General features: G+C 40.3%; 1 protein-coding gene across 1 annotated transcript in view; it reads right to left on the reverse strand.

Annotated features, from left to right (window-relative positions):
- The window catches only part of DHX15 (DEAH-box helicase 15), a 58,694-nt gene that overhangs the window by 11,761 nt on the left and 24,395 nt on the right, over positions 1-22,538 (reverse strand). The window contains exons 6-10 of the mRNA XM_074992558.1: positions 16,719-16,886; positions 7,341-7,427; positions 2,403-2,552; positions 1,980-2,088; positions 69-260 (exon numbers count right to left, since the gene is read on the reverse strand). Of these exons, the coding sequence (XP_074848659.1) occupies positions 69-260; positions 1,980-2,088; positions 2,403-2,552; positions 7,341-7,427; positions 16,719-16,886 (706 nt within the window). The remainder of the gene's footprint in view (positions 1-68; positions 261-1,979; positions 2,089-2,402; positions 2,553-7,340; positions 7,428-16,718; positions 16,887-22,538) is intronic.

Here is a 22,538-nt window from a genome sequence, read left to right on the forward strand (position 1 = left end):
AAGAAATGTCTTCCCAAACTGCAGATATGGGCCTTGTTTGGCACATCTTTCCCTCCCCCTGCTATTACCTGACAACATAGCAGTAATAGACAGGATCTCATTAGAACAGTTGTAGTCACAACTTGCAATAACCATTTTAGCCAGCTGTGGATCCAGTGGAAATTCAGCCATCATGGATCCTAATTCAGTCAGGTCTCCATCATCATTTAAAGCAGCTAGATAATTCAAAAGCTCTAGGGCTCTCATCAAAGTTTCAGGGGCTGCAAGAAAAAAAAACAACACTTTGTTGCTTACTAAAGGCAGCTAAATTATGTGACAAAATATCAACCATTATTGGCAGTATTTTTCTTTCTGCAGTGGCCCAAATTCAATATACAATCTCTCATCAAACTCAATCACAGAGATTAACAACCAATGGATCATAATACTCAAAGTTTGATATAGAATACTTTAGACAAGAGTCAAAGCCTTTTTCTGAGTGAGTTAATTTACCCTATTAAAAATAGATACAAATTTATCCTGACATCTGAGTTTCAATTGTAATTGACTTCAAAAGCTTTACTACTAGAAAGACTAAGCTTAATTTACAATATTGTCTGTTTAACTTGGCACATTTGAAACCATGTTTGTGTTTATGATGGTTTTTATGAGTCTATAAAGAGAAAGTGCATGGAAACAGGTTCATATATATACACATTATATATAAACACGCAGGGCAAGAAGCAGGGGACTATTTGCTATCAGTTGTAAAGACTATCAGAGGGTACAATTTAGCTACTGCTTTACTAATTAAAAATGTATTTAATTTTGAGCAGGTAAATTCTGTATTACATTTCAACCCTATTTCTTTATAGCTGTGTCATTCACAAAAATTGGATTTGTAAAAGTTGGCCATCTTCTCCAAAAAGAAACTATTTTTATTTTAAGCGACACAATCTGAAATTCTAAGTTGTGTTTTTAAAAATACTTTTTCCCCAATATTCAGTGGCATGAACACGTATTATACCAAGTGTGCTGACATGTCTTATCTTTCCTTTAATTTCCTACAAAATAAGTCCAAAGACACTCTTTGAATACCAAAACTATTTTAGGCTAGACTTTTAAAATTTAAAAAAAAGCTTTAGATGCCTACAGTCTCAAATAACCTCTAGTTCTAAAAAAATGCTGTCCTTGTTCTCTGCTCCTCAATGCATTTATACATTGATATAATCATACTAAGTGAGTGAGTGCTACTTCCTGATTCACAATCCTTGTTCACAATTATTTTTATGACTGTATATCAGTGCTTATCAAGGACTTAAAAAGAGTGCCATATATAATTTTAAAAAACGAAGTTCAGACTAATATTTAAGTACTGAAATGAACTGGCTTCTTTGAAATGTTTAAAGGTTTATAAAAATTAAATTCACAACTGAGCTGGTACTTCCATTTTATGGTTCAGTATGCCAAAGTATGCATTAAACTTTAAAAATACTGGCCAATGTTATTTGCATGGGATTGTTAACTGATGTGCAATCAGATTGTGTAATCAAGGTGTTAAGTAAAACAACCTCATTAACTAAACTAATAGGTTTTCTAACACGATGATTTGATTTTGCCTTATCCTCCCCAAGCAGGGGGAATGATGTGGTACTCCTCACTGAAACAAAAAAGAAAGCGCTCATGCAAGCAATGACAAAGAAAGAAGATGTATTTGTTTTCTTACTGGAGTTTTCTCGGAGGCAGGGAGAGAGAGACAAAAGGGTGTGCACACTGATCATCAGGACAACCTTTGAAAGGTCATAATGGATAACCACAAAATAGTTAAACTACAAATAGCAGAATACTAGTTCACTCCATTAGTCACTATTTACACAACATCCACTGGAAATTAATTTTTCTGGAGTGACTAAAAGCAAACATCATATAAAAAATACATCTACAAAACTTGATAAAACTTGATAAAACTAAACTAAAGAAACTTGATAAAAAGTTCATACCTGGTGGGTCCATAAAATCAAAGTGCACCAAATCATCTATACCAAGCTTCTTCAGCTGTAACACCACAGATCCCAAGTTGGATCTTAGAATTTCAGGATAGGTGTTGTCCTGGCAAAAAAAAAAAAAACAAAAAAAACAAAAAAAAACACACACACACACACCAGTATATTTTCCACTTTGCCTTTAATTCTCCCTCCACCTCCAACAACCTTCCATTAGGAAAATCTCTGTTAAAATGAGACAACATGGGAGATACTATTTCTATTTGAGCATCTTCTCTGTGTTATGGAGTTGCATGTTGTTGTACGTTTTTTCCTGTGACTAATGGAGTAATTAGGGGATTTGCTGTTTCGTCATTTGTTCTGGGTTTCTTGCATGGCAAAGCAATTTTTGAGATTCTACATACAAACCGGTAATCCTACCTGCATTTCAGTTTTGTATGCCTTCTCTGTATAAAGCCTGAAGCACTTGCCAGGCCGAGTACGACCAGCACGGCCAGCTCTCTGTTGAGCAGATGCTTTACTGATCGCGGTCACCAACAGAGATTCAACTCTAATACGAGGATTGTATACCTATTTGATAGTGGAGTCAGACATAGGGAAAAGAGTGAATAACACATGTAGGAAAAATGTTACATATAAAATAAATAGATAGTCTACATTTTTTAACTCTTTCTAATGGGGAGATTATGTGCATTAATGTTGGAAACATTCTGGTTATAGGAAACATTTAACTTGGTAATGTAAAGTTTCAAATATATTTGACCCCTCTAAACTAAGAAACGTTTACTTTTCAACACTTTTGTTAATATCTTTTCCCAATCAGCGCCCTGTCCACTTATAGTGTGTGGTACATTCAGATAAGAAGATTCTCATAGCAGGACTAATGTCTCCAATTTATTCCATATAGTGCTAGATGCACTGCTGATGTTCAAGTAATTCACTACAAAATTCAGGCAACCTTAATGCAATTATAAGGTTGAACTTCTCTAATTTGGAAATCTATCATCTAGCAACAGCCATAACCCAGCATGAATTTAGTTAGCTAGTTATGGTGTGGCCAAGTTTCCTATGGTTCCATAATGTTTGTTCACAGTCACCAGTTCTGGCTCTCAGTGTTGTGTGCTGTTATTAACCTGTAGTTGAGTCTTTAATGTCTTCCAAGAGCCCAGTAAGCAGAGACAGTGTTGGTAACGTGCCAGATCAAACATGTCAAATATGCAGCCCCATCGAATTTCTTTGGGGCCCCAGGACTGGGAGCCAACTGGGGTGCTGAACCCCACTGGCTGCTCCAGCCCCAGGTACCCCACCAGTGCTGGGAGAACCCTAGCAGGCCTGGGGCACAGAGCCCCACCAGCAGCTCCAGCCCTGGGGACCCAGCTGGGGCTGGGAGAATGCTGGCAGGCCTGGGGTTGGGAGCCAACCAGGGTGCAGAGCCATGCCAGCAGCTCCAGCCCCAGGGAACCAGCTGGAGCATGGAACACCACGCTGCAGCTACAGCAGCAGGAATGTGGCTGGGGCTGGGGGAACCCTGGCAGCCACAGGACTGGGAGCTGACCAGGGTGCAAAGACTTGCTGGCAGCTTCAGCCCTGGAGACCCAGCCAGAGGAAACCAGCAGACCCTGGGCTGGAAGCTGGACAGGGCACAGAGTAACTTACATTTATATTTATATTAAAAATTATATATGAGCAAATAATTGTATATGTCAAATTTTATGAACTGTTGATAAAATTATAAAACAATGAAATTCATATTAAGTATTAAATTCTCAGTTAAAATTATTGTATTATATTCAAACAAGACCTAAAAAAAAACAAAACATACATAAAACAATCTATAATAAATTACAGTTTTTAAATAGAAGTAATTTGCTTAGGTGGCCCTGAAAGCTATCAGTTTTTGTTTGTGCAGCCCTCAGTTGGCTTTGAGTTTGACATGCCTGTGCTAAACAACATTGACCTCCCATGGTACGGCAAATTCTCTCATCTGACACTGGCCGGATGCCAAGAGTGCCAGACCAGAGAGGTTCAACCCATACTGAAAGGACAGCGAAACAAACAAATGTAAAAATGTGGTGATGACATAAAGCAAGACTATATTTTAAAACAAATAAATCTGTCACATAGTACAAAATACAAACTGGAAATTAAAAACTCTTCTTACATAAGAAACATGTAGTCTATGAACCTTAAATTTTTTTAAATATATAGAATGTTAGGTGTTACAAAAAAAGAGTAGTTCACTGATTACAAAAGGTATGGGCATCTAAAGAGAAGGCCCTGTTGTCTAAGCTGCTTTAACTGTGAATTGATCTAGATATATATTAATTCTTCAACTCGGTTTTAATCACACACACAAAGTACATTACTGAACATATTTTTCTCCAAAGTTAGTTTGTTTTGTAGATCAAGAGACAAATCCAAAACTTACTACACTCTACACATCGAGTTACACTATAAATTATTCAGTCCTACAGTTTCTGTCACAATGATTTCTAAGACTATCAAGAGATTATAATATGAAGTAGAAAAAAGTTAAATTAAGGAGACAGAGCACGGGTGCGGCAAAGTGGGGACTGGGCTGAAATTTCGTAAACGGACTTGCACCATGATCAGCTACTGGATCTTAGGCTCATCCATCTCATTAAAAATGTTGAAATACTTCACCAGTTTTATATATGCGTGTCCATATTTATATACTGATTAATAAAGTTTTTACATTCTACATATTTTCTTACACCCACTAACATAACAAATTTCCACTGGGTAGAATTACATCAGACAGGTTACATTACACTTAATTGTAGGGACGAAAAATGGACCCCAGTGAAAAAAAGTTTGCTCACCCCTGGTCTAGAGCACTGAACTTGGACTCAAAAACCCTGGGTTCTGTTCCTGACTCTGGGTCGCCCTGGAGGATAGTGACTAAGGAAGGCACTTAAGCTCCTTGTCGCCCATCTGTAAAACGGATCCTCAAGAAGCGCTTTGAGACTGAATGATAAATAAGCTAGGCACTTTCATTAGTAAAAAATTATCTTTCCATTTTAATACTGAATTCACTGACTTTTAGTGATTATTTTTTCTACCTTCATGTTGCAACAAAACAAAGGTTGGTTTTGTATGGAATTAATATGAATTGGAAAAAAAATCCAATGATCTTAAATTTCATTATCTAGACACGTATACAGCCAAATGTAGTCAAGTATGCCCTCTCCCAAACAGCTGAGAAGACAAACTCTGAACTAGACTGTAAGGCACCCTCATGCCTTGGGCATTTAAAATAAACATGAAGCACTTCAAAACATTCCAACGTGCTGAACTGATCTAACTGTACATTAATTAGCCACAAGCACAGACCAACTATAAACAAGTGTAAGTCTTTGAACCCTCAACTTAAAACATAGCTTGTTGTTTTTCCCATTACAACTTCAATATCAAGTCTTTAAAACAGGCAGAAATCAAACAGTCAGTCCTGCCATTTCTGAGTTACGGAATTTCTGTGATTTTTCTTTAACAAGAGATCTCAATACAGTCATACCCCGATATACACCCATTTGGGTTATGAGAATTCAAGTTTACAAGAAGTTTGATTTAAAACCCCTACCTCATCTTATAAGGCATTTCCTCGAATTTACGAGGACTGATTTCAACTTCATGCGCCGCAGCAGGATGCGGACTCCCTGCAGCGGGAGAACGGCTGCAGCTCCAGGCAACAGCTGCCCGCAGCTGCATCCCGCCTGGCACGTCTCTCCACAAGGCCCGGTGGCGGTTTCCTGGAGCCCCTGGCCCAGCCTTTACCTGTGGCTGATCTGGGTCTCCGCCTCAGCTCTGCAGCAGCAGTGTGCCCTGGCCCAGCTGGCAGCCGCGGGCTCCCAGGTGCTCCCGCGAGACGTGGCTGCTGGGCGCACAGCCCATCTCGGCCTCGCCCCTGCCTCTCGCTCCCTAGGGGGTTGCTGCTGTCTGCCCTGCACAGCTGTGCCTCGGGCACCACTTGCCACCTGTGGTGCTCCTTTGCATTTAGTGCCTCGGCCGCTGCTGGCGGGGCCTCTCTGCCGCACAGCCCTGCACGAGTGAGGCATCACCCCTTGCCAACTGGGGGCCTCCTGTGCCTGCCTAGCTCCCCGCACGGCCAGCCCCTGACACTGCCCCCTCCCCACTTAACCTAAGCTGCGCTCAGGCCAGGCTGCCTCCCCATGCCCTGCTCTGCCCTGCACACTCCCTTGCACTGGCCCCATTTCTGCAGCCATGGGCGGCTAACCCAGCTTTGCACCCCCCTCCCAGGCACTCTTCAATTTCCATTCCCCTGTCTCTGCAGGTAAACAGACATATTGTAGAGTAATTAATGAAGGGAAAATGCCTTATTAGGTTGTGTTATGATAACTAATGTTAACTATTGAAGTAATAGTGTTCATTTTAATGGGATTTGGTGTTGTTTTAGCATAAATTTTGGGGCTCTGGAACGCATAAATTTTTTTCCTATTGAAATTAATGGTAATTACATTTTTGACTTACAAGAATTCACCCTAAGATGAGTTTTTCAGGAGCGAATTACCCTTGTAAGGCGGGGGAAGACTGTAATGGATGAAATGACTTTGCTCAAACCTTCAAAAAGTATCTTTTGGTCTGGGCTTGAAACCAAGACCACCCTCAACCCCTTGTAGTTCAAGAATTTCATAAAACTGCAAGTAGCTGAAAAGGAGATGGTTGGAACAAGTCTAATCTGTTACTGCCCCATATCCCTGAAGTCAACATGCAACTGAATTATATGGGACGCTACTTTTCACAGTCCAGTGATAACTCATTCAAATGGCCAAAGTTTCTGGTAGAAAGCAACAAGACGAGGCTTACCTTCACTAGTGAATGTACTACCACTGCTGCACTAACATTCCCTACAAACATAGGCTCTGAACTCTGTTACACTGCTATTTGTCCACTTGCTCAGTCCATCCCTTCTACAGAGATTCAACTCGGGCTGCTGCTGCTGCTGTTTCACCCCATACCTATCCTGTTCAACAATGCAGAAACACCCCAAAACCCTGCTGAGCCACGGGGTAAAGACATTTTGTGAATAGGCAGCAGAAACAAAATCCTGCATTGCTTTTTCTGACACTACATAACAAGGAAAGAAGGATCAGGGAAAAAGACAATGTGTAAGTCTGTTCCTGTTTTCAGTTAGTCAGACAAAAGAGAAGGTGTTCACAGCCAGAACACCAAAGACAATCTTCCTCACAAGTAGAGATTTTTTTCCCCCAAAAGACACTAGACCATATTTGTAGAAATGAATTACATGAAAGCCAAATACCAAAACATTTTCTGCCCTAATTAAACGAGAAGCAATTTAGATTAAGAGGGCATAGTTACCTTTTGCTTAGCAAATCCAGGATCTATCACAAACACAACGCCATCTATTGTTAATGATGTTTCAGCAATGTTGGTGGATACGACAACCTGTTGAAAAAACAAAATGTGTACCTCTAGATACAGATACCATACTAAATATAAAGAAAACAGGCAATAACATATGCAACTATGATAACAGCAATAATCCAGAATCCATACTTTCTGAAGTCTTTGAGTAAACCCTTAGTTATACTACATTAAGCACCATTTACAGATATGACAGTAATAAATGAGAGTAAATGTCACTGGATCCTCTAAAATAGTATTCTACTGGCAAGAGAGCCCTCATTTTGTCCACTAAAAACTCTCTTCTCTGATCTCCCTCGGATTTCTCCATTAAAAAAAAGAGTTACCTGTTCAGTAACTGGTGGTCTTTGAGGTATGCTGCTCAATTCCATTTCATATTAGGTGTGTGCGCTTCCAAAAAACACTGGTGCAACTTTTTCCCTCAACCATGTATGTAGGGGACTCAGCTCTGGCACCCTCCGGAGTGGCACCTGAATAGCATGGTGTAATGGGCACCACTGACTTCCTCCCCACCCTCAGTTCCTTCCTACCAGAAACTCCAACAGTAAGGAAGGAAAGTAGGTCATGAATGGGCATGAGCAACACACCTAAAAAACCACTGAATTACAGAGCAGGTAACTGCCTTTTCTTTGCGTGCTTGTTCATGTCCATTCCATTTTAGGTGACTCCAAGTGGTACCAAACGAGGCATGCAGGAGTTCATGGACAAAAAAGACTGTAAGACAGATCTGCTGAACCCAGTATCCTCTGACCTGCTGAGTGACGGCATAATGTGCAAACAATCACATCATAGCTCCACAGATGCCCTGGATGAGTACATATGCCAAGAAGGCCACCGAAGCAGCCTGCGTTAGAGCTGAATGGATTCTGAAAATCACTGGTGATGGGCTCCGCACAAGCTTGTAAAGCATCTTTATTCAAGAGGTGATCCCACTGGAAATATTCTGCAAGGAAATCAGAAAGCCCTGTATTCCATCAGCCACAGCAACAATGACCTGAGACCATTTACAGATAGGCTTGGTTTTAAGTAGATGCAAAAGGAAGCAGGAACCCAGTGGCTCAAGATGCAGATGAGTGAGCCTAGAGAGAACCAAAGAAAGGAACATGAACACTCCCAAGTTAAGTGTCATAATGTAGTAAGAAAAGCCAAAAAAGATTTTGAGGAACAGCTAACCAAAAATTCAAAAAATGATAGTAAAACGTTTTTTAAATACATTAGAAGCAGGAAGCCCGCTAAAAAAGCAGTGGGGCCCTTAGACGATAAAGATATAAAAGGAGCAATCAAGGAAGACAGTGCCATTGCGGAGCGATTAAATGATTTCTTTGCTTCAGTCTTCATGGCTGAGGATGTTACAGAGGTTCCTAAATCTGAGCCAGCCTTTTTAGGTGACAAATCTGAGGAATTCTCCCAGATTGAAGTGACATTACAGGAGGTTTTGGAGTTAATTGATAAGCTGAATAGTAACAAGTCTTCAGGACCAGACAGTATTCACCCCAGGGTTCTGAAAGAACTCAAATGTGAAATTGCGGAGTTATTAACAGTGGTTTGTAACCTATCCTTTAAATCCGCTTCGGTACCCAATGACTGGAAGACAGCCAATATAACGCCAATATTTAAAAAAGGCTCTAGAGGAGACCCTGGCAATTATAGACCAATAAGTCTAACATCAGTACCAGGCAAATTAGTAGAAACAATAGTAAAGAATAAAATTGCAAGGCACGTAGAAGAGCACGACTTGTTGGGCAAAAGTCAGCATGGTTTCTGCAGAGGGAAGTCGTGTCTAACTAATCCATTAGAATTCTTTGAAGGGGTTAGTAAACATGTGGACAAGGGGCACCCAGTGGACATTATATACCTAGATTTCCAGAAAGCCTTTGACATGGTCCCACACCAAAGGCTTTTATGTAAATGAGGAGGTCATGGGATAGGAGGAAAGATCCTTTCATGGATCGGGAATTGGTTAAAAGACAGAAAACAAAGGGTTGGAATAAATGGTAAATTTTCACAATGGAGGGGGTTAACTAGTGGTGTTCCCCAGGGGTCAGTCCTGGGACCGATCCTGTTCAACTTGTTCATCAATGATCTAGAAAATGAGGTAAGCAGTGAGGTGGCAAAGTTTGCAGATGACACCAAATTGTTCAGGACAGTCAAAACCAAAAGGAATTGTGAAGAACTACAAAAAGATCTCAGCAAACTGAGTGATTGGGCAGCAAAATGGCAAATAAAATTTAATGTGGGTAAGTGTAAGGTAATGCACATTGGAAAAAATAACTCAAATTACACGTACAACATGATGGGGTCAAATTTAGCTACGACAGATCAGGAAAGGGATCTTGGAGTTATAGCGGACAGTTCTCTGAAGACATCCACGCAGTGTGCAGCGGCAGTTAGTAAAGCAAATAGGACGTTAGGAATTATTAAAAAAGGGATAGATAATAAGAAACGATATCATACTTCCCCTATATAAAACTATGGTATGCCCACATCTTGAGTAGTGTGTGCAGATGTGGTCTCCTCACCTCAAAAAAGATATATTAGCATTAGAAAAGGTTCAGAAAAGGGCGACTAAGATGATTGGGATTTGGAAGGGGTCCCATATGGGGAGAGGCTAGAGAGACTGGGACTTTTCAGTCTGGAAAAGAGGCGATTGAGGGGCGATATGATAGAGGTATATAAAATCATGAATGGTGTGGAGAAAGTGAATATAGAAAAATTATTTACCTTTTCCCATAATACAAGAATTAGGGGTCACCAAATGAAATTGATGGGTAGTAGGTTCAAAACTAATAAAAGGAAATTTTTCTTCACACAGCGCACAGTCAACCTGTGGAACTCCTTGCTGGAGGAGGCTGTGAAGGCCAGGTCTCTATTAGGGTTTAAAAAAGAGCTCGATAAATTTTTGCAGGTTAGGTCCATAAATGGCTATTAGCCAGGGGTAAAGTATGGTGCCCTAGCCTTCGGTACAAGGGCAGGAGATGGATGGCAGGAGATAAATCACTTGATCATTGTCTTCTGTTCTCCTTCTCTGGGACACCTGGCATTGGCCACTGTTGGCAGACGGGATACTGGGCTGGATGGACCTTTGGTCTAACCCAGTATGGCCATTCTTATGTTCTTAAAGTTTACATCCCACTAAGACCTGCACATGTGGGAAAGAGGTCTCTCAAAAGATCTGACCATCATGTCATGAGTGAATGCCATGTGGACCTGGATCAGGTGAAGAGCGGAGATAGCTGCAAGATGCATCCTAATTGAAGAGTGTGCCAGCACCTAATTCCTGAGATGCAGTAGGGAATCTAAGAGAATGTAGAGAAAGATGTGGGGGAGAAATGCCACATTCCAATGTCTGGGGGGGTAAATCTTATCTACTTGGTCAGGTAAGTCATCCTGTTTGGATGTTTTACATTTTCCAGGACAGCCTGTTGGACCTTCTCCAAGCAGGCGCACTCCTCCAGGTTCAGCCACAGAGCATTCAGGCTGAGAGGCAGAGAAACTTGAACTACAAGAGCCAAGCATGAGCCTGCAACTGTAGGTCCAATCAGTAAGAAAGGTGCCAGAGAGGGGCTGCTGACAAGTTCATGAGCCTGCGTAACCAGAGCTGGCAAGTCCACACTGGGACAATCACGACCACCCATGCCTTGTCCTTTTGATATTTACCAGGATGCTGCCAATGAGAGGGAGCAGAAGAAATAGCCATATAAGGCCCCCATCCACGTAAGAACTGTATCGGAGAGAAACCCCTTACTGAGACTTCACCAGGAACCCCGTTTTGCCTGGTGGCAAAAAACGAGAGGGAGCAGAAGAAATAGCCATATCAGGCCCCCATCCACATAAGAACTGTATCGGAGAGAAACCGCTTACTGAGACTTCACCAGGAACCCTGTTTTGCCTGGTGGCAAACAGGTCTCCTTGGAGAGCCCTGGACTTGGAGGATCATGCAGGCTACCCGTCATGAATGAGTGAAAGGAAGGAGTTAATCTCTTCCTGCTGTAGCTTGAGTCAAGATGAGCCAATGGGAAAGGAGTGACTTTTCTGAACTGAGAAAAATCACAATTTAAAAGGCTTTTTGTCAGTTAAGGAGGCAGAGAGAAGACAGAGGGAGAAGGATGCATCCCAGGCAATTGAAATGAATCCCGTAAATATCCTGACCATCTCAGAATCAGCCATAGAGGTGTAAGCAGAAGTAGAATTTGTTTGGCCTGACTATCCTTTTTTTTGTTGTTGCTGCTGCTGCTGCTTTGAGTAATTATGTGATTTTTCCCTCTAACTTTTAAACTGAATCCCAGGGAAATATTCCCAGTGTTATAACCGGTATGATTAATTTTCTCCTGTTCTGTGAATAAAATTACTGTTTTAAGCAACTGATTGGATTCCTGGGTCCTGAGTAGGGCTTGTAACTTATCAAGTTACAGATTGCATTTTTCTCAAGCCCTCCACAAAGAGGAGGCAGAGCTGGAGCTTTTTCCCACAGGGGGCATTCCCTAGAGTGCCTGCCTGGGTTAAAGTGGTCTCCAAGGACTGTAGCTGTGGCAGCATACCCTCCAAGGTCCAGTGGATCTTTGACCAGGGGAAGTTTTGAAGTAAAGCTTGTGTATAGGCAAGATGCCTGAAGTTTCTGCAAGATCCCTACTTCCTGCACTCCGAGTGCCAGAATGAGGTCAGAACCCTGACACAACCTTTAGGTGTAGTGACTACTCATGGTGAGAGAAATCCCTGCCGAGGTGGTCTGCTGGCACATTCCTGAGATCAGAGAGGTAACAAGCTTCCTGGTGGATGACATGGCTGATACACAAGTCCCAGAGATGGAATGCCTCTCACATTAATGTGCTCCCCCTTGCCTGCTGATGTACAAGATGGAGGCTATGCTGTCTGCAAGGACTCTCTCTACCTTGCTATTGAAGCAGAAAGAACCCACATACCAGGGGGGCCATCTGAGCTCCTCGATGTTTACATATAGTGTCATCTCCCCCGAAGGCCTCAAACACTGGGTTTGGAGACCTCCAATTTGAGTGCTCCACAAAGCATCGTAGACCAGTTTGATGGAAGTATGACAAAGGGAACTCCCTCTAGGACTGTCACATGGTCTGTCCAATTTTGCAGTGAAATAAGCATTGCCAGGGGAATGGTAACAATCTTTTGTAGATGATTTCTCAACTTGGAATCAACTAATGTTGTAGGGACCACATGTGGAGCCTAGTATAACTGAACACATAAGTGCACATCACAAAATTTGACCCAGCAGGCACAAGCATACCATGGCCAAAAAGGAAGCTTAAGCATTAAAAAGTTATTTTTTGAAATTTAAATAAATCTGTGCTAAATTACATAGTCAAACTTCTATGTTGTGTAACAGTTTACCTAGTTTTGTAAATATAAAGTGGCTCTATTAACTTGACATTTAAGTATTTAACCATTTGCTTCACTGTTTTTTTTTAGAAGAGACTAAATTGAACAAGTTCTTTGATTGTTTAGATTAAAAATTGTAAGTCTATATACAATGGCTTTACTCAGTGTCCCCAATGAATTTGAAACTTCATGACAACAAAACAACTTGGGATTTCAACTCTGACATGTTCCATTTATACAGATTAAATTGACAAAGGTAGAATTTCATGACACAAGCACAGATACTTTTCCTTATTTACTGTGTTATGTTCTTCATAAATATTTGAGAAATGAAAAACAATCACTGCAAAACAATTCACTAATAGGAAATGCAAAGTATCCTTCCACGATAAGTGCCAGAACCAGGGTGCTGCAACCGTAGCAGGCTTCAAGTGGATTCCATTATATATATGGTTTATAGCATTGTTCAATGGCTCTGAGCATCACCACTACAAAAAACTATTCCAGCATCTGTACCTGTCATGAGAGAATATAAATAGCACAGATAGCAGGAAAGCTCTGGCATACTGACCCAAAGGAGAGAGAGTCTCATCCTTCCTCAACTCCTGGTAACAGTTAATTCAGTAATTGCACAATGAAACATCTCATCTCCATTTACTAAAAATATCAAAACAAGTAAAGGGACTGTACTTGATGTAACCATCGGAAGCCTACAAAGACATTTACTGATTTTCCCTAGGGTTACACCAATGGAAGCAGAAGTTTAGTCACTCTCCAATTTAACTAAAATTGATAAATTGGTAGACTAGTTAACAAAGAAATAAGCCTTACAACCTCCAGGTGTTAATTTTAAATATATACCTAAATTTAACGTACTTGCATGAGATTTACTATTTCTATAATGAAATGCTTAAATGTAATTTTTCAAGTGTCTACAAAAATCTAAATTTTAAAGGGGATGAGTTATGACGAATTGTATTTATGTGCTTTACAACCATTAGGCCTTTTTGGCAAAAAAAAGTTAAGTGATTTTGGAACCAAAGCTCAACATGAAAAATAAAATGTGCTTTGGAATCACTCACTTTTCCATGTCAAAAATGTGATTCTAATTTGAAGGATTTTAAACAGAGTACCTACACATATTACTACAACCCTTAATGACTGCATTAAAGCAGCACTGATACTTTAAAGAGGACCATTTTCGGATAACTTTGTGATTTCGAGTAATAGTAGAGAATTTGGCATATCTATAGTTCAGATCGGCGGTATTCAATACACTTCTTTCGCCACACGGGGCGAATGAGGAAGCGAATTGTGGTGAATACAGCTCAATGGGATGCCCCTCCAGCCACAATGCACATGCAACCGATTACATGGTGGCAAGTGCAGTGGCAACAGCAGTGAAGGTGGCTCCTCTGGTCTTGGTGGGCCGCCACTGGGCAGTGACTCACGCAGCGCCATGCAGTGACTAGGGTGCTTTGCGCCACATGGCAGTCTGTAAAGCACCGTGCAACCAGTGAATTGATTGGGGGGGGGGGGGGGAAGGCAGGAGAGAGATGACTGTGCTTAACAGGGGGTGGGGACTGTGTTGGGGGGGGGGACGGGACAGGGAAGACTGTGGTGATTGGGCACACCACTGGTTTAGATTCTGAAAAAACCTCAATAAAACTATGAACAATCTAAAAAAGCTGTATAAAAGGGTAAGTATAATAGAGGACAAGTCTGAGTGATTTACAGCCTAATTGTGAAACACAGTCAAACACCTCTCATAAAAAGATTCAGATTCCACAAATCCAGATTGTCTTTCAAAGAAGGTTATATCAGTTATTGTTGCAAAGACAATCTTCAAAATGTACACCAAAATTTAAAATATTGGAAAGCAGATTTAAAAACCTTGAATGCAGCCTGCAAGAGATGAAAGAATCTGATCAAACTCGCTGATAGAACACTGTGAACATCTTCAAGAGTGTTTGATCTAAGCCCAGGCTTTCTAACTATGTTTCCAGTTGGTGCAAAACCAAGGTGCAAAAATACAATAAATCCATTTGATAAGTGTTCCTAGAACAGGTATCGCACCTATGGCCTTTACAGATTCCAGTACTAAGTCAAAAAAAAAAAAAAAAAATCAGTTCTTCCAGAGTTTCTCTCATAAGCATGGAAAACATAAATCTTTCCTTGTTGCATCACTGTCAGAATTCAGAACACACAGTGAACAGGCACCATTTTTACACAGACTCTTGACATATTTTTATGCCCGATTTAGCCCACAATTTATATTTTCCATTTTATTAATCCTTTTGATAGAATACTTACCTGAGGCTAGAATGCACTGTTGCACACTAGCACTGATTTTGTCATCAAGGCTTACTGAAAACTATCTACATTGGTCACCACTGACCAAGAAAGCCAGGCATTGCCTATTTTGAAGCATGTCGTATTTTAATTATCATCAAAAATTTAGCTAGGGGAGAGGGGGAGTAGCAGCATGCAGAGCTCCTTCCTTCTCCATACCATGGGGTGTCCCATACTTGGGTGTTCCCAGGTTAGAAGGTTCAAGTGAACAGTCTTGTTGCATGATTAGTTTCATGATTTCATATTGTATGCTTTCTACAATCAACTTCACTAGGGAAAAAAGGATCATTTCACCAAACGTAATAAGTGATTTATTAATCTAGAGCACAAGTTGTCACTAGTATTCTACATGCACTGTACTGCATGGAAAAGACAATAATCAAGGAATACCACTGCCAATAGCATGTACAATGATTCAGATTTTACCTTCAAAATCTTCTGCTCAACTTTATGTTTATAAATTAATACAGTGGAACCCTGAGATACACACACTCAAGCTGAACTTCTCAGTTTAATGTGACAGAGTGGTGGTGAGCTAGCACCTGGCTCCAGGCTGCCCACCACTCAGGACAGCAGGAAAACTGAGTAGCGCTGCAGAAGAGGAGCTGGGAGCCAAGCTCTTGGCTGCCTACCACTCTCACAAGACAGGAAACTGATCAGCACTGCTGTGCTGGTCAATTTCCTGGCTCCCCTAAGTAGTACAAAATTTGACTTATGTGGAGTTGCGCAAGAACGCAGCCTCCACATAAGTCAGGGGTCTACTGTATACCCAGTACAGAGTCCAATATTTAGACTCAATATTTAAAATGACCTTAGGGTTTTTAAAATCTGTGTGGAAAATTAAGTGACTTCTAAGGTCATTCCTAGGCAAATGAAAAACTACCAGTCTCTCGACATACCATAAAACTGGGGGGAGAGGGGGCGACCAACATGTTAATAATAGACCAAAAAGAGTTTGGTATAATAAAGGAAAGGGGACCTAAATTCAAGTGTTTCCCAGAGAAAGAAAAAACGCTTCTGACATTTATGATTTGATTGTTTCTCTTAACACATCCAAATCTCAAAAAACTAGAAAAAAAAAATCACAAGACCTTGTCTTACAGCATCCCCTGTAGATCAACAAATAAAGATTCTGATGGGAACAAATTCCACATTCAAGATCCCTTTATTAGACATCCACAGCATTTGAAGTTACGGATTTTGTCAGATCCAGTTTCAGCTGATTTGAACTACCTATGTATTACATAAGCAAAGCATTTTTTGACAGCCAGTTTCCATTTCACTCACAGCTTAAACATTCAATAATTCAGGGCTTTGTAGGTGGAAGAGAGTGCCTTGAATTGCACTGAGAAATAAACTGAAATACTATATATCAAAGCAGATATAATATTTAATTTGACAGTATCCCTGCAAGCCCTTAACGTAAGAAAGATTTGATTATTTTGGTCAAGACTGCTTCAGAATAAGAGTTTGAGACCTATCTTTATTTGTTGCTCTCTGAATACATTTAACATTAACAGCAGACACTCATGACACTTAATTCCTCCCACTACTATAAGCTGTTTGATAGTAAAAAAGCATACTAAAGGTACAAACATTTTCTGATACCATTACCTTTCTTCCTATTGCTCCACTTGGTTTTTTAGGAGGTGGTGGTTCAAAAATCCTCTGCTGTTGCTGTGGAGGAAGCGTTGAATATAACGGAATGATTTTGATGTCACCCACTTCAGGACCCAAATCATCAATTTCACGCTTTATCCTCTTACAGGCTTCATCAATCTCCTATAAAGCAAAAGTTGGCAGAAATAACAATTCATAAAAAGACTCATTTTATTTTAAAAGTTTTCATGGCAACTAAATTATTTCCAGCTATAAAAACAGCAGATTTTTTTTTTTTTTTTTTACTTTTAAATCAATCTAGGTACTTGCATAACTTCTAAAGGGATTTCCGCAACAGTCCACGATACTTCAGTTTCTGTACTCTAATGAACATGTAACCCTATTGGCATTCAACACTCTTCTTCTTTTAGTCGTATTTCCTAATTAATTCTCCACAAATTGTACTAAAATTGAAATCTCTCACCCAGGAATATTAGACTCACTCATGACCTTTTCAATTTTCACAATCTAAAAGAAATTGATGTGAAAGATATTTTAAATAAGCCAATTAAGCTTTAATGCCACGTATCACTAATGCAATTAAATGGAAGATTTGGTTCATTGTACCTAATGAGAACAAAACACCTTTACAGTATAAACATGGATGTTCAAAACACCACACAGAACTCCGTTCAGTATTTTAGGGCATATTTTAAACTTTGTTAAAATTCCACCTGCACTCAAAAAGTCACGAACTATTCTCAAGCAATCCAAATGAATGCTGGAAGAAAATACTTTGTGAATTTATATAATACCACAGCAGCTAGTTTCTTAACTACAAAAAATAAATTTAATGTTGCCCATTCATTCCCAACTCAATTTTACTTATATTTTAAGTAAAATTTATACTAGTGAAATGATCTCTAATTATGAGAAGCTTTAATTAAAATAGGAAATTAGAAACAGAATTTTAGGTCAGTGATCCAATGAAACATTCTCTGAATAGGGAACTATAGCAAACCCTGATGGTTTAAGTCAAAGATGTCAGAATTAGCTATTGGGATATATCCCCATATTGCCTTCACACTGACGAGCAAAATTAAAAGTTTTGTTTAAAAGAGGAAGATGTTTAACAAAATAAAAGGCTTACTATACTGTACGTCCATATAAGGTGGCAAGATATCCCCCAACCTTATATAATCAGGCACCCTTTAAGAGTTATGCTGTTCAAGTCTCTGATTAGCCAAGAAGGTTTTTTTTAAGTTAATATAAGTCTGAAATTCTCTCTGAAACAACTTCTGAGTCATATTTACTTCTCATGTAAAAAATAGCATCATATTGTTGAAACATTTATTAAAAGAGAATCTATAAAAACCATGAGGAAATTAAAAAATCCTTAACCGGTGTTTCAGTTTTCTGTACAACATTACTAGTATCAATTCAGTGTTTGCAGTTTACAAAAGAGCATGTATCATTTTACAATGTTGGCAGATGAACACCCTATGTAGCTAATGAAGTAGAAACAACATGTAGCTCGCCAGCTTTCCTCTGATATTAGTTCAAGTGATATTTGGCTACTGAGATCAAAGTTTAAAAAACACTAGGTACTTAAGTTAAACCTGTCTAGATCAAGGTAAAGCCCAGCAAGCAAGTTCCATCACTTGCTAATTTATAAGTGTATACTAACAAAAATGCGTTATGGAAGCTTTACGGATTCACACCTAAGCATTCAAGAATCAAGAAATGGCAGAATTAACACAAGTGTAACGTTAACTCTCTGTGCAATGCATAGTTAGGTATGCACTGACTGAAACAACTTCCCCTCTTGAAGAGAAATGGGTGGCTTTGAACACATTTGAAACTGAAACTCTTTCTCGAATGTGTGTGTGAAAATTGGTTTTGAGTTTTGCCAAGTTTCAAATGTGTTCAAAGCCACCCATTTCTCTTCAAGAGGGGAAGTTGTTTCAGTCAGTGCTTAAATGCTCTTACAGTGCAGGTCAAGTAAACTAGGGAAACTGGGTTTAGATAAAATCAGTATTAAGTGGGTGCACAACTGGTTGAACCCCCTTCTCCCAAAGAGCAATATCAATTGTGTGCTGTCAAACTGGAAGGCTCTACCTAGTGAGGTCCCACTGACGTCTGTCTTGGATAGTGTGGTATTCAGTATTTTCATTCACTATTTGGACAATGGTATGGACAGTATATTTAGAAAAATCTGGAGGTTGCATGCTAGATAGGACTATATACACTTTGGAAGACAGTACTGAAATTAAGACAGACCTTGGCAAATTGGTCTGAAATCACTAAAGACAAAATGAATATAACCTGGGGAACAGCAATCAAGACACTTGTACTGCTGAAAAGGATCTAGGGGTTAAAAGGAACACATACTGAATGTGGTCCAACAGCATGATGCAGTGATGGAAAGAGCTAATGTTACAGAATGTTCACAAGACAAAAAAGCACTCTTTAAAGTGCTACAGGACTAAATTTATTAGATGATGAGCTTTCGTGGAACAGCCCCACTTCTTCAGATCTGGAAAATTATGATAAATGATAACTGAGACAAAAAGACAATTTAACAGAAAGATAGGAAAAAATTTAAATAAAAACTGACAAATCAGATAGATAGGCCAGAAGGGAGAAGAAAAATCATTTCTGCAAATGTCTGTTAAGTGGGCTGCTTGGGATCACTATGAATATCAAAGATGAGGAAACTGTCCTTGTAATATGTAAGGTAATTGATATCTTTGTTAAGTCCAAAGTGAAAAAGTACCAAACTTGAAGTCATATGAAGCCATGGGAGATATTTGTTCTATTCTATTTGGCACTGCAGAGGCCTCAGTTTTGGGTGCCACATATTAAGAAGGATGTTGACAAATTGGAGAGTCCACAGGAGAGCGACAAAAATGACAAAAGATCTATGAGACAAAATTAAAAAACCGGAAATGCTTAGACTTGAGGAAAGACAACAGGGGGACCTGACAACAGTCTTCAAATTATATATACATGCAATTAAGCTCTCCTATGGAACCCACAAGGAAAACGCAAAAGAGGAAGACGTTGAACAATGTAGAGAAGGTCTACCGAGATTGAAGGACAACGGGGGTACTCCCGGAGCCAGCTAGAAGTTTTGTCCCAAGACAGAGTGAAGTGGAAGAGACTTGTAAATTACCTATGCACCATGCAGAGTACAAGGGTTAAGTAGTAGTAGTATAAAAATACATGTAAGACAGTCATCAAGCATGCTCTGCGGAGGTAGGACAAGAAGTAATCAGCTCACAGTACAGCAAGAGAGATTTAGGTAGCTATGCAAGAAGTCCAACAATAAGGAATATTGGAACAGATTACTGAGCAAGATTGTGGAATCCCCATCGCTGCAGGTTTTTACTTACATCCCCAACACCTGTCAGGGATGGTCTATTCTAGGCCTAGGTGTACTTAGACCTGCCTCAGGACAGGGATATGGATTAGATCAGTGTTCAGCAATGACCTGTCAGTGGACTATCAATCATCTCTGAGATCTCCCTGACACAGTTTAGGAAGAGAGCAAGTTGAGCCCTGGCATCACAGAAGCTGAGAAACACAGAATTAGATGACTGTGAGGTCTCTTCCAACCCCACATTTCTATCTAATAATTTTCCTCACAACCTGTAACTATAGTGGAAAACACTAACTCAGTTAGGGATACAGGGAATAGATGCTACTGAATCAAACAGGTGAGTTTCTAAACCAGTGTTTCCCAATTTTATGTGGTCAGAGAACCCTTTGAAACTCAAAAGAATTCTGAAGAACCTCATTCTGAGGCTCTACCTCCTGGCCCTCAAACTTGCCCCCCCCCCCCCGCCATCTCCAGGCTTTACCTGCCTCAGCCCCAAATCTACCCCCTTATTCCCAGGCTTAAACCCTCACAGCCACAAACCCACCCCCTCATCCGCAAGCTTAATCCTTCTCCACCCCAAACCCACTCAACCCTGTTCCCAGACATAATGCTTCTCAGCTGGAACCTTGCTCTCCCCTCACCCCACGTTTATCCCCTCTCAGCCCCAAACTCACCCCCCACCCACAGGATTAACCTGCCTGAGCCCCAAACCGCCCCCTGGAACTAACCCACCCATGGTGCTGGCTGGACAGGTATGCCGGATGGCCACATGCAGCCAGCAAAAGGAAGGCTTGCATGAAGATGTTCCATTGCCGGGGGGTGAGCTGAGCTACGCCCAACAGAGGAGTGCGGACGCTTGAGTAGTGGGGCAACTGAGGGGCTCTCTGTGGCTCCCTGCCCTGCCACTGTTGAAATAATGGAATTAAATTCAGTTGGTTTACCAGCCAGACCCCTCCCGTCACTCTGCTGGATGTTAAACTGGATTACACTTAGTTCTACTGTTTCAGCCGCAGCAGAGCACGGAGAAGCAGAGGAAGTTTCTCATGGAACCCTTATTTTCACTTCAGGGAACCCCGAGGTTCTACAGAACACCATTTGTGTAACACTGGAATAAATAGTTAAAATTGTTCTTAAGTGTTAACATTAGAACTAGACTTTAAGGGGGGAAAAACACACACAAAATACAAGCAATTACCTTTGTGTTGAAAGTTCACAGACTGATTTAGCTACTCTAAATAACTGAGTAGGCATGAGGCTATGCCTATTTAAATAACCTTACCTAGAATATTCCATAGCTCAAAATGAAATCTTCACATCTATGGATAATTTAAGCTTTCACAAGGACCCTGTACTTATCAAGTATGCACGTGCTTCTTGCGAGTAAGCACTGATAATACACAAAGAAGCATAACTGAACGATGCAAACCTATATTCTCAACTGTGCTAGTAATGAGTGTCCAATCCGAAACTAACAAACAGTAAAAGGCAACTGATTTTTCTGTAGCAACTATCCATGCCAATATCATGAAAACCCAATCACAGAACTTACAACAGAATCTAAGACACTTGCCTGTGAAAGGCTGTATTTTGAGTCTTGAACCCAAGAACTTGTTTGTAACCACATATCCATTCATACTGAAAAGCTGACTGTGAAGTTATGCTTCATAAGAACAGACATAAGCATCTCATGCAAACCTGAACAGCACAGCTGCATATTCAGATATACAAAAAGAGCAGCAGTCCTGCATCATTATTCCTCCCCAATGAGTTATGAATGCTACAGTCGTTAAACTCAGAGTTATTGTATAAAGGCCATCTACCTCAGGTCTTTGTACCAACTCATTTTTATTACAAGATCTGCTTAGACTGATGGACTGAGTTCTTTCCCCTAGAGTAAGGAAATGAGAAATAAGGAGCCCTGGAGTCTCTGGCCTCAGTAAAGCAGCTATGGAGAGAAACTGCGGTAGATGAGGGCATAGATGGCTTCACTTTCCCCCCCAAGAACGTCTGACTTTTCCCCTTGTGATTTTGCTATATCATCAGTAACTCTGAGCTCTCAAAGAGCAGAGGTTTTCTACAAGACGATTCCTTATTCACTGAAGGATCACAGAAAAGTTACTTTTTTGGAAACCCAGTTTTCTACTAACACTCTAGTCACTCAACTGGAAGAATGTTTATAGGATCCCTTAGAATAATAAGGGGCAAAGGTGGAAATTCCCCACCTTGCACCCTCTTAAGCCCCACAACTCCTGCACTACTTTAATCCTCCACTCTTCAACACATACATACATATTACTGCTTGCTGTTCCACCCCCAATATTCCTTAGCAGCACCAAAAAAAAGATAGATTTGATGACATTATGTCCAATTCATGTTCAGGGTCTTGCTGATTCTGTTGCCAGAAGTCCAAGCAACTTGCTTTCTTTTGATCATACTCCATCCTATTATTCAGG

Source organism: Carettochelys insculpta, chromosome 4 (assembly GCF_033958435.1).
Source record: "Carettochelys insculpta isolate YL-2023 chromosome 4, ASM3395843v1, whole genome shotgun sequence".
NCBI classification, from domain to species: domain Eukaryota; kingdom Metazoa; phylum Chordata; order Testudines; family Carettochelyidae; genus Carettochelys; species Carettochelys insculpta.